General features: G+C 40.3%; 1 protein-coding gene across 1 annotated transcript in view; it reads right to left on the bottom strand.

Annotated features, from left to right (window-relative positions):
- The window catches only part of IMPG1 (interphotoreceptor matrix proteoglycan 1), a gene marked incomplete at both ends in the record, with an annotated part of 135271 nt that extends 122886 nt beyond the window's left edge, over positions 1-12385 (bottom strand). Inside the window, one exon of the mRNA XM_080805888.1 lies at positions 12319-12385. Coding sequence (XP_080662014.1) covers positions 12319-12385 — 67 coding nt within the window. The remainder of the gene's footprint in view (positions 1-12318) is intronic.
- Between the last annotated feature and the right edge of the window lie 1313 nt (positions 12386-13698).

The following is a 13698-nucleotide window of genomic DNA, read 5'->3' as shown; positions in this document are numbered from 1 at the left end:
CGTGTAGGCACTTTATTTTGGATTCTCTAATAACACCTGGCAGCTCAGAAATGAGAGTGGACAAAGTGAAAGCTAAATTTACCCAGAGTGAGATTAACAACGCAAATAGAGCAGAAGGTCAAGGAGTGAGGTTTATATTGTACTGTCAAGATGAGTGTTGAGGAAAGCTGAGGAGTGGCCTCCAGCACCTAGGATTAATGAGTAGGACACTGAGGCCTAGATGGGCTATACACGTGGAGGAACTGGGAGAAGCTGAGGGACTGGGATGTTTTGATGAGACTAAAACTCAGATTCCATAAAAGGAAGAAAGAGAAATTATTAGAAAGGGATATTTCAGAATTGTTGATCTCTAGAGTTTGAAAATATGGTAAATCTCGAGGTTAAATTTCAGAGTTTTGATGGGGAAGTACCTTTGGTTTCAGAAGAGACTTTCTGAATGTGTCAAATCACATCCATTAGGCCAAGTTCTGCTTTTAAATACATAATCATAAATAAGTCACTTAGTGCTAAACCTAGATTTTAATGGTGGGCATTTAAAAGGATACCATGAATAAATGACTCTATTTTGTTAAGGAGTTCAAAATGCCACACTTTTTTCTTAATGAGTAACAGAACTCCTAAAATTATGCCTTCATTTTTAGGCTAGAGGATATGGCCTATGATCTCTCCTGTGTTCAGTCATGCAAACAGTCATGCAACAGAAATGGCACAGAACCAGCAATCATCTGGTATTGTAAGGACCTATTTTATGTTTATATTTTGTCAAGAGGCTTTCATTGAGGTTAAACAAAACCTTGTTTAGCCCTTGAACTGTCCTCGCTCCCCTTCCCCCAGGGGATTCACTTAAAGGCGGGTCCCGGAAACCAGCTCCGGGTAACAATGCCCAGATACAAAGGTGGGTCAGGCCAGGTGGAGACATCCCATCAGTAGGGGGTTGCATACTGTCTCCCTAGCTACCAAGGAGTATGGGCCCCCGCCCTTTGGGTACCCTTTTGGCGCCAATCCTAATCAAGGTGTAATAGGCTGATTCAAATGTCTACTAGGGTAAATTATAATTCAATTGGTCACCTAACATCACTGTGGAGTTTCCTGGGTGTGTTACAATCTCATTGGCCACCTGTGCGTGGCCAGGCCCGACCGCATGGTCTTTGCCCTTAAAAGCTAGACTGTGAAACAGATAAGGGTCGCCCTCTCTTGTAAGAGGTGCGGCCCCGAACGTTCGGTTAGATTCTTGATGCTTGGCGCGAAATAAAGCTTTGCTTGACCTTCGCTTTGTATCAGTCTCGCTCCTTTAATCACGGACCCGTTATTGGGGCATAACATATGGGGGCTCGTCCGGGATTAAACGACGAGAACTGAGCCAGCATCAGAATTTCTGGGAAAAGCCTCGAGGTAAGATCTCACAGATTTTACTCTGTGGGATCCGCCGATCTCCAGGTGCTCTGTGAGATCGGTCGGTCTGTCTGGGTGGAGCTCCAGGTATAGCCCACCGGGGTGAAGCCGGACGCGGCCATGCTCCCCAGGGCTGGAGAGGATGCGGGGACGCCCCTTCCCTCCATTGGCAGATTGCCAGGGGGTTCGAGTCCCCCTAGACAGTCAGGGGGTTCGAGTCCCCCTAGGCGGTCGGGGGGTTCGAGTCCCCCTAGGCGATCACCTATGCGGTCAGGGGGTTCAAGTCCCCCTAGGTGGTCAGGGGGTTCGAGTCCCCCTGGGAGATCTCCTCAGGTTCTGAACATCTGGGCCTATGGTTGTCATTGTCTTGTCTTTTTGTTGTCTGCTGTGTTGTTTGTTGTGTTTGAAGGAATGGGGCAAACAGAGAGTAAGGGAACTCTGACTCTTAATGGCTATAACTGGAGCCAACTGGGGTTAGTCTAACTCGAGACAGAGACTTTAAGGAATACTCCCAAGCAGCTGCCGAAACAACTTTGTTTCGGGGACATTCCTTGCCCTCTCTGGCCTGAAGTGGACTGCCTAGCCCCTTGCTGGCGGGAAAGCATGGCGTGTGCTCCTCTCTTGGAGCTGATGAGCCCTAGAACTGGGAACACTTTCCTTTCTCTGCCTTCTGGTGGCATTTTGTTCTGTTCTTCACTGTCGGGAAACAAGAAGAGCACCCCCTGGACCTAACACCCCCACTCCCGATCTTCCCACCCGGGTCTCAGGTAAACATTTGAAGTGGAGTGGGCCCAGGTGGAACGTAAATCAGTATTTGAACTAAGTTTGTTGGGTTAATTAGGATAAACATGTCTTTTGAGTTATCAGTAGTAAATGGGAGACTTCAGAGTTTTTACTTACAGTCAAATAAGCTCATGTTAATTGTTAAAATCTGTGTTAAAATCTGTTAGCAAAGAAATAACTAAACTGATGGTTAATTGTCTCAAAGTTTTAGTGGGTAATTCTTAAGGTAGCTTTCAAAGTCTTTGGTAAGCTGAAACTTTAAAATGCTAGAGCGCTGGTTGCTGGAACTAGGTTTGTGCTTTTGGAATCTGTTGGTAAACATGTTTTGTGCTTAACTGATTGATAATTTTGCTATCTAAAGAATTCTGTTGTAACAGCTCACAATTGGTTTATATTTAATCTTCAGTACAGGTTAAGGTATTTCTAAGAATGCAAAATTCTGTTCAGTGTAATTAAGAGTGATGGAAATGAAAAAAGCAACTGTTTGTAAAAAGTAGGAGGTATGTAAAAGAGAGAAAAACAGGCCTGGGGCCACTGTCTGAGCTAGATTCATTCCTAAAGAATGGAAGGGGGACCTGTTGGGGGGAGGTATCCAACCTGTTTGAATCTGAAGAGTGCCTGACTGTGAATGTGTCTGTATGGCTCCACAGCTTTGGCTACGGAGTCTGAGTGGGCTGCACCCTGAGTCTCACGGGGCGTCATATGGCATAACGGTCATCTACTCCACGGAGTAGCCTGGTCCGGGGTTTATACGGACAGACCTTAGCTAAGACGCTCCTAAGTTCCCACGAGGGACGCGAGCAGGACAGCATCTGAAAGATCCCCCTCCCTTTGTCTGTGACATCATTCATGATGGGAGGGAAAAGCAGAAAACTCATATCTTAAGACTGCACGCTTAAAAATAAAGAAAAAAGGAAAGACACTGGTATAAAAAAGCTGGTTTTCTCTGTTTAAAAGGGCAAAGTTTTCTTCGGTTAATTGAAATGTAAATGGTTTTCTCTTTGCCTGCCCAGAGTTGTAATTGAGATCTCTTTGACTCATAAGGTTTTTCCTTGATATGCTAAGTTACTGAGGGAGTACTGCTAAACCAATGATAAACCTTGGGTTGCATTTGGGTAAATGCTGTAATAATTCTAGAGGTTCTATACATTTCCTAAAATTTTAATGGTTTGATAAGGGTCATCACTTGATATTTAACTATATCTGTTCTGAGTTTCTGTCACTTGTAATCGTTTTAATTCTCTTGTAAAATAAATTCCAAAAGAAATTCATATGGGTAGGCTTTCAGGACAAATACAGGTCTTTGATATGTTAAAATCCTGGGAACTGAAATGGGTAAGAATTTACAGAAGTAAGGGCTGCATTCGGACTTAACCAGAATTAGTAACATGGGACTAGATGAACTGGAAGGTTGTAATGCTGTGTTTCTTAATGTTTTGTCTTGTTTTAAACATGACTGGTTCTGTAATGTTTGCTCCTCCAGACTAGGGAAACTCTTAAGTTACCTGTAACTTACAGAGCTGTAAAAGTACTCATTTGTAAAGGAATCAAAGCATTCAACTTTTCTCTATCTGAACCCTCTGAAACCAAAAGGTCTCAATAAGTAGTCATTTGCATAAGTTCAATAAGAATCTGTTCTCCTTGTAACAGGACAGCATTGGAAACTGGTTATTTTACCAAGGCTTTGACTGGAATGTCATATTTGAAAAGCCTCAGATATGACCAGGCAGCTTAAAGGAACTAAGGTTGACTTTGTGAAACCTGGAGCCGTAAAGCCCCTTGGAACTGTTGGCCTGATACCTTGCTTACAGAGTTCCTAGCAGCCTCACCAGGTGAGTAAAGAATGTCACTCCTTGGTAGGATACTTTGGGAAGCTCAGAAGAGGCATTTGCCCAAATCAACAGGTATTGCAGGCATGTCTGATGGCAAGTACGTGGCTTGGCTTCTGGCCCAGAGAGGCTACTTAAAGTTCAACCTAGAGATTCCTTATAAGAAGTTCCAGCAAAGCTGATTCTAAAAGATCTATATGATCACTTCATGTTCTTGCTGAGCTTATGTAAATAACTAGGCCAAGTTTGTTAAAACTGGACTTGTTTTTCGAATGAATTGGTCCTGATTTGGAGATCTCTGGAAATGGTTATTTTAGAGAGAAAAGTTGTTTTTAGTAACATGCCTTTATGGGTGTCAAATTCTAGATTAGATTGTTATTAAATGTTTGGTTACCTAAGCTAGACGACTTAAGGTAAACTTCAGAGAAGTTGCACGGTAACTCGTGTAGACGATCTTGCTTTTGCCAGTTAGCCCCAGATACAAGGAGGAAACTTCAGAAAATTGAAGGATTTGAAAGGAAGAATCTGACTGAGTTAATGGAAATAGTAAAAATAGCTGCTGAGGACTATGGGTCATGCTTGCGGGGGACAAAAGCTCTCTTACAGACTCTGCAGGGAAAAGGGTATCGGGTGTCAGCAGTGAAAACACAGCTTTGTAAGAGCCATGCCACTTATTTAGACTTTGGTCTCCATGAGGGAGTTCCTTGGGACGGTGGGCTACTGCAGGCTATGGATACCGCGGTTTGTGGAGATTGCCCGGCCTCTCTACGAACTAGGTAAGGGAGGACTCATTATGGTATAGAGTGGAGAGCTGAGGCAGAAGGAACATTTTGGGAATTACAAAGAGCCTTACTGAGTGCCACAGCACTGGCCATCCCAGACGTTACCAAGCCCTTCCACTTGTATGTGGGTGGAAAGGCAGGGGTGACTGAAGGAGTTTTGACTCAGATTCTGAGGCCTTGGCAAAGGCCAGTAACCTATCTTAGCAAGAAACTAGATCCAGTAGTGGCTGGATTCCCCCTTGCCTCCGCGTAATTGCTGCCACGGCCCTCCTGGTCAAGGATACAGGTATATTTACAGAAGTGTACTAAATTAGACTATAAAGGGGATTGGGCTAAGACTAGGGAGAAAATTAGTAAGCCAAATATATCAGGGCACTCATCTGGGGACGCGCAAGCTTAAGGAACTTATGGGCAAGCAGTTCCAGGTTTCTAAATTAGGGTGTATGGCTCAGGATGTGGTTAATAGATGTGCTCAATGTCAGGCGGTAAATGCAGGAGGAACTAGAATGGGAAGAGGGAAAAGAAAAAGAGGTAAAAAACCAGGAATTTATTGGGAAATAGATTTTACAGAGATGAAACCGGGAAAATATGGGCACAAGTATATGTTAGTTTTTGTAGATACTTTTTCAGGTTGGGCGGAAGCTTTCTCTGCCAAACATGAGATGGCAGGAGTGGTAGTCAAGAAGCTACTAGAGGTTTGGGTCACCTCTTGTCATCGGGTTAGACAAAAGCCCTGCATTTGTGAGTTCAGTCTCACAGGCATTGGCCAAAGCCGTAGGCACTAATTGGAACTACATTGTGCCTACTGGCCCCGGGGCCCCAGAGCTCGGGGCAAATAAAAAGAATGAATCGGACTCTTGAAGAGACCTTGACAAAGTTAATTCTGGAGACTGGCGATGGGTGGGTAGATCTCCTTCCCTTCACCCTTCTCGGGGTGCGATGTACACCCTACTTAAATAAGGTGACCCCATTTGAAATAATGTTCGGGATTCCCACCCCCCCCGGATTACAAGAGGTTGCTATAGCAGAAATGACTGACCAGTCTGTACTCCAGTCACTGCAGGCGCTACAGTCTGTTTTAAAAAGAGCCCATGCAGGGATCCGGACTGCACACACTGGGACGGAGACCTGTGAAGCCTCATGCCTACCATCCCGGGGACTTGGTTTGGGTACGCCGCCACCAAGTGGGAAAGCCTGGAGCCTCGCTGGAAGGGACAGTTTACTGTCATCCTGACCACCCCCACGGCAATAGAAGTAGAAGGCATCAGGGCCTGGATTCACGGGGGTCACGTCAAACGAGCCGAGGATGAGAACGCCCCCCAGAGGTGGATGCCACTGCCAATGGACCCCGCCGATCGTGGACTAAAACTAAGACTCAAAAAACAATAAGTTCATTAAATTTATTGTTGCCCCTGTTATATGGGGATGGGGGAAATATAAAACTGGCTAAAAAGTCAAAGATTTGACTAGTCTCCAAAGAAAAGGGGGGAATGTAAGGACCTATTTTATGTTTATATTTTGTCAAGAGGTTTTCATTGAGGTTAAACAAAACCTTGTTTAGCCCTTGAACTGTCCTCGCTCCCCTTCCCCCAGGGGATTCACTTAAAGGCGGGTCCCGGAAACCAGCTCCGGGTAACAATGCCCAGATACAAAGGTGGGTCAGGCCAGGTGGAGACATCCCATCAGTAGGGGGTTGCATACTGTCTCCCTAGCTACCAAGGAGTATGGGCCCCCGCCCTTTGGGTACCCTTTTGGCGCCAATCCTAATCAAGGTGTAATAGGCTGATTCAAATGTCTACTAGGGTAAATTATAATTCAATTGGTCACCTAACATCACTGTGGAGTTTCCTGGGTGTGTTACAATCTCATTGGCCACCTGTGCGTGGCCAGGCCCGACCGCATGGTCTTTGCCCTTAAAAGCTAGACTGTGAAACAGATAAGGGTCGCCCTCTCTTGTAAGAGGTGCGGCCCTGAACGTTCGGTTAGATTCTTGATGCTTGGCGCGAAATAAAGCTTTGCTTGACCTTCGCTTTGTATCAGTCTCGCTCCTTTAATCACGGACCCGATATTGGGGCATAACAGTATTAGCAAAGGAAAGTTGGCTTTTGAATTAATAGTAAAAGCCATATTAATTTCACTCATCATATTATATTGGGCTGATTAATAGACTAAGCAGGTATAAGACAGGACTGGATACAGCTCAAATCCCAGTTTTGGTTCTAATCTTCTCATACTGAATGACTTTAGAAGCGTTACATAGTATTCTCTGCCCTGGGTTCCTGAACAGAAATGAGCAGATTGTCTACCAATCACTGAAATCTTGAGAAAATTAATTAAAATGTGCTTGAGCTTTTATTAAAAAAAAAAAGATATTTAAACTAAAAGACTGTTAATGTGATAGCTACGTACAAAGTGTTTTGATCAGGTCTGAGCTGACTAAAATAGTTGGTAATAGTGCCCTTGGGTTTCAGAGTTGGGCTTAATTAAATGTAACTTTTGTTTCTTCATAAATGAAGCAGGAATCTTAAGACAGACAAATTAGCCCTACATATGTTATTTCTATATGAAGTTAAAGTATTTCTGAAGTGGAAAGTTTTCATTAGTTTCAAGGTCCTGAATTTTCTCCACAAAATTTCTTTTGGTGTAGTTTCCTTTAATCTTTCTCCTGGGAGAGCAATTATGAAAATAGATGCTGGTTGCAGTGAGTGAGGGGTCTAAAGATGGCTGAGTGAAGAAAACCAAGTTGGGATGAATTAAGATGACTTTATAAAGGCACATGGAAAGACATGAAGAAAGTCATGATCCCTGTGTCCTCAGACTGGGTGCACCAAGCTCCCTGCTCAGCAGGGAGTCTGCTTCTTCTTCTGCTCCACCCCTCCCACGCCCCCCCCCCCACCCATCGCTCCCTCTTGTTTCTCTCTCTCTCAAATAAATAAATAAAATCTTTTTAAAAAGACATTGTTCCCTGAAGAATGATTGTCAATGGGAGAATATTTATCTGCTGAATACAACCATATGCTTAGAAGCATTTGTAATGTTCTGTAGCTCCTTCTTATTCTTCCCACATTCACTGTGGCTAGAGGGGAGGTGCAGTAGTGAGAGTACATTCTCAATAATTAGAGAGATGCATGGTGTAGTTCACACTTGACAATGGCATTTCCATATATGAGTTCCCATTACCATAGCTATGCCAGTCAACCATATCGACTCATTGTAGGATAAGCTTTGGCATGCTGGTTGCCTTGGTCCACAGCACCTTCTTTCCTTATTAAAATGGTTCCATCAGACTTGGTGCTCTTGATTTGTGCCATTGAAATGCCAGTGACACTGCCTCTTACTCTCAGTGAGCTCAGGCCCAATGGTTGCTAAAAACTGTCCACTTTGGAAGGCTGAAACTCACATGGTGGTCAGAGACTTTCCTTCCTTCCAACAAGGTGCTCTGTGGTATTCCAAAGATTGGTATAACCGATTCCCTCCCACGACTGCAGAAGTGTCTTTCACACCCTGAAGTAAGAGGCAGCAGTGTGGATGGAGACCTCAGGCACCCCGGAGGCAGATACTGCACAATATAGCAATGATGTCAGAACTTTTACTGTGGCATTAACACATATATGCTGAATTAGAATATAAACCTAGAAACCATTGTGGGGGGAAGAAAACCCAAACCTTCGTTGCCTTAGATAGATTATTTTAAAACAGCATAAAATCTGCTGTGAACATGACTGTGGTAACAAAGGTATACAGGATCTGAATTTCCAGAGATGATTAGCATGCAAATACAGTGGATATTTAAGGAGGCTGCCCACTCATGATTGATATAAATGGCCAAGAAAGCAGCAGGTCTTGTCAGTGCTGCCTAATTAGTTCACACATGCAATCGTCCTTTAGTGTGATCATTGATAAAGGTATAGAGGGGCCAAAAGGCAGAATTTGCTTTTTATTTTTAAAGTAAGTATTTAATCTAACAAATGGCTTCAGGTTTGCTGCCAGAGTCTGCTCAGTTGAACACAAAGTGTCTTCAATTTACACAGCTTTGATTATAAGGCCATCTTCTCAGATATAATTGAGCAGAAAGTGTGCCTTGAACCTTTTGAATTACACTGTCCTGAGACTATAGCAGAGATGAACAAAGTACAGGAGCTGCAAAGTTAATGTGACTGTCATTGGGCAGCCATCTCAGGTCTAAAAATGAATCCATGTTTTCTGTTAATGGAGCCACAGCGAGGGAAAATACCTTCCTGGGTAATTTTATGAAATGAGAACATATCCCAGTAGTAAAGGCTTAGCAAGAAGTAGAGTGTCTTCAAATGCAAATTTTTCTGACACTTCATAGCTATAAAAATTACCATACCCTGGTAACTTTAACTTAGTTAAAGGTTTCATTTAGTATACTGCAAGGACCTATTTTATGTTTATATTTTGTCAAGAGGCTTTCATTGAGGTTAAACAAAACCTTGTTGTTTAGCCCTTGAACTGTCCTTGCTCCCCTTCCCCCAGGGGATTCACTTAAAGGCGGGTCCGGAAACCAGCTCTAGGTAACAAAGCCCAGATACAAAGGTGGGTCAGGCCAGGTGGAGACATCCAATCAGTAGGGGGTTGCATACTGTCTCCCTAGCTACCAAGGAGCATAGGCCCCCGCCCTTTGGGAACCCTTTTGGCGCCAATCCTAATCAAGATGTAATAGGCTGATTCAAATGTCTACTAGGGTAAATTATAATTCAATTGGTCACCTAGCATCACTGTGGAGTTTCCTGTGTGTTACAATCTCATTGGTTACCTGTGCGTGGCCAGGCCCAACCGCATGGCCTTTACCCTTAAAAGCTAGACTGTGAAACAGATAAGGGTCGCCCTCTCTTGTAAGAGGTGCGGCCCCGAACGTTCGGTTAGATTCTTGATGCTTGGCGCGAAATAAAGCTTTGCTTGACCTTCGCTTTGTATCAGTCTCGCTCCTTTAATCACGGACCCGTTATTGGGGCATAACATATACAACCAACTGTAATGCAAAAGGCACATACTCTGATAAACACTATTTCCATTTTAGGACTTGCCAAGGGTAGATTTTTTTCTCTCCTCTTTCTCCACACATTGTGATGTCATAAGCAATTAGATGAAATTATTTATGTGAAACGAAAGGGTAAAAGCATAAAGCAGTACTGTGCCTATCAGATGCAACTAGCATCCCCACTATGAATGAGAGGAGCCTTGGTAAGTGACTGTTCTTGGAAATTATCAAACTGTCCTGTTGTGTAAACAGTTTTATTTAATTAATGTTTTGCAACCAAAAGTGTTTTGCTTTTATGTAACAATGGAAAAACTACATTTAGAATTGAAAAGCTTAAAGGAAAACTTTGAAAGTATTGGCATTTCTTTGAGTCTCTTAATATTCTGTGTCTAGCATAGTATTGGGTAGCTGGTAAACACTGTGGAACTGAATCGGGAAAAGTCACCTTAAGGCATAGGAAAACTTTTGAGAAGCAAATTGGCAAATATGAATCATATACCATAAAACTGTTTATGCTGCTTTGTCCCAATAATTTTACTTTAGTGAACTTATGAGAAGAATCTTAAATACTAAGAGAGGCTATACCTAAGGATGTTAATTGCAATGTTACTCATAATAACAATATAATTAGGAAAAACTATTTCTCTTTTGTTCAGTATTATGTAAAGCAAATCATGACATATCAACTGAAAGGAACATTATACAGCCAAAAAACGATACTTGTCAAAACTAGGTCGCAATGTAGAACATTCATCTAATGTAACAGAAGTGTAAAAACCCTGATATAAAATTGTGTTGTAGAACTGCAATCATGTAAAAATTAAGTAACTATACAGAGAAAGAAGACTGAGAAAAACATATGAAGGTGCTACATAGACTGTGTTTGAGTGGAAGTGCAGCTTTTTTCAAACCTTTTCTGATTTTTTAGGTAATCTATAATTTTTAAAAAAGAAACTTTTGAATTTGTACACTCAGTTGTTATGCTTAATAGCTAATTATATTAAATTGAACTCTTCTCCCTCCCCAAACCATTTTTTATGTAAATATACTCATGATGGTTAATTAGTCACAAACGGAAAACCAGTCTAGCTGAAGTACATAAATTCTAATTAATGTAGACCTCAGTAATTGGAGATTAACAGAAGTTTGCAGATCTGAGATTCTTGTAGAATAAAAAGTCCCTGATGAGTAAAATATTAGGATGTTTTATTACACAGTTAATCCTACTTTGTTTCATAGAAATTGGCATATAATAAATTATGGTTTTTGGTGAGCTTATTTAACTTTCCAGAAGTGATTATGCTATTTGTAATTGTAATGTTTGATATATAATGTACATAAATAGCAAAAACAGTTAAATAATTTAACACAATTATTTAAACAACAACAACAACAAACCCAAAGCTGAATTACCTAGTCAAATATATAAAATAGACAGTATGTTTGCTCCAGCAGATTAAGATCAAAATACATGGGAATCCATGATCTGTTTCTAGTTAAAATGTTTTCATAAATGTAAACATTTATATATAATTGACATTGAAAGGAAAGGTAAGTAAACTTTTGCTTTGCCCACTATCACTTATGTGTTGAAAAACATAAAAGGAATTTTTATATAGTCTTTTCTAGCAGATTAATGCAACTTCTAAATGCAACCACTAAAAAGTTAATAACTGATGGGATCAGTTATTTTGGGACTTAAAATGCAACAAATCTTTGTTTTATTTACTCTGGACATTTTCAATCTAATACTTCAATTAAAATGTTAATTTTCTGAGGCTATGTCATCCTTATGTAAGAGCCAAACATTATTGATTTCAAATGTCTTAAACAGACTGAATACGTTATAATGACAGGGTTTATTGTTAAAAAAAAAAAGAAAGAAAGTGATGTTTTCTTCAACGGGTTTTAAAAAACTACATTATTTTTCTTCAATATGCCTGTTTAGTTGCTTGCTTTAATTTTAAATTTATTTGAAGATTTGTCATAAGAACATTCACTGCCTCATTCTTTTATGGATATAACTTTTGAGTTTGTCACTATCATGAATTCTGAAGACAAAGCTCATTACCTATTTTTTAAGGAAAATCAACTCATGATTTAACTGTGAAAAAGTAAGAAATACATTTTTTTTGTCTATCATAGCTTAAAACACTAGCTTCAAAAAAATATCAGTTTCAATTTTTTAATTTTATTTGTCAATTTTAAGAGATAAATGGAATGGTTTCATGGATCTACTATTGTTATTGATATTAGTAGTATGAATTTGTATTCAATGTCTTATAAGAGCAAAAAGGATTTATTTATCTCTATTTTGTTAACACAAATTGCACTTAAAATTATATAGCAAATAAATATTCAACTGAGTGAAAATCATTTCTGACAATCATTCAGTCAATTAATCAATATATTCAGGGCCTACCATATCCCTCTGAGGCACAGTGTTGACTTTGTTCATTTCGAATGCTCACTTCTGCAAATATACTTTATAGATAAGCAAAATTTAAAAATAAATATTTAAATAACTTACCTTTGGTTCCTTGAACTTGGAGAAGAATCCAAAGAAGAAAAATAGCCCTTCTAGTTTCCAAATACATTCTGGCTTTTGTGCATTGGTAATTCTGGTAACAATCACAGAACAGTGCCAAATCTCATAAAAAAAAATGACAGAAATAGGAAAAATAATTAAATATCAATGCCAGCTGAGTGAGAATAACCTTCTTGGTTTACCTTTATAAGGGTGCTAATTTATGAAGAACAGGAAGCAGTGTCTGTTTCTGGAATAATCTGCTTATCTTCCCCTCAGGAGTAATCTCTGCTTAAGGGCCAGCTGGAGGAACCTTTATCTCATTAACCTTCTGGAGGAGCATCTGTCAGCCTAGCTCCAGGACCCTGAATGCCATTATAAACAAGTGTCCACAGGCGGAAGAAATGCTTTTTTCTTAGTTATTCACCTGTTACAGTGACATAGAGAGCCAGGGGAAGTCCTGCCAAATGCAGAAGAAGGCTGACAGTTTAGGGTCAAATGTTTTCCAAAATGACATGCTCAAGGAACACCCACTGAAAGAGCTTAACTGCTATCCCTGAAGTGTATGTAGTTTTTCACCATATATTGGTCTCCTGAGACAGCAATGCTGTCTCCATTCTCAGAAATGCACTGCTTTGTAAATAGCTTTCTTTCTGGCATTACATGCAGATAACTTTTTTGGTTCAAGATTGATTTTAATTTCTTAAAATTTGTTTTTCATAGATAGTGTTTAAAAAGTTAGTTTGTGAAAAGTAATGGTGCTATTCCTCCATTCAAGGGAAACCAATTTTAAGTTTCTAAGCTGACTCTAGTATTTTCCTTTTTACCTCTACATAGTATGCTGCTTCTATTACTATTTTTTTGTTTATACTCTCAGGCATTATCAAATAATAGATCATTCCCCACTCTCCCTAAACACATAATCATCCTTCTATCCACCTCAGTATTATTGTACTTTCCATTTATTGAATATTCAAGTTATATTTCTGTGACTGTATACATGTTACATACAGCTGAGCCATGGTGTATTCTGTAATTACTAACATGTACCGAGCTCTTACATTGTGGTAGACCACTGCTCTTAGACATTTCCATAGATTATCCATATATTCCTTAATACAATGTTATGGGGTGTATATTATTATTAGGATCTGTTTTATATTTGAGGAAGCTAAGGTATACCTGGCAGAGCCAGTATATGAACCCAGAGTCTGGTTTCACAACATATACTTTAATTGTTGCCCCCATGATGCTTTTTGCAATTATCTCACACTTTTCCCCTTAGATTTTTACACACAAAACAATAAATTATCCCCAACTGTTACCCCAGATGTGTAAATTTCCTCTTCTTATGGTTAAACACCTCAAACAGCATGTCTTTCC

This window comes from Martes martes (assembly GCF_963455335.1).
Source record: "Martes martes genome assembly, chromosome: 6".
NCBI classification, from domain to species: domain Eukaryota; kingdom Metazoa; phylum Chordata; class Mammalia; order Carnivora; family Mustelidae; genus Martes; species Martes martes.
The sequence above is the reverse complement of the archived record's forward strand: the minus strand, read 5'-3'. Positions and strand labels throughout refer to the sequence as shown.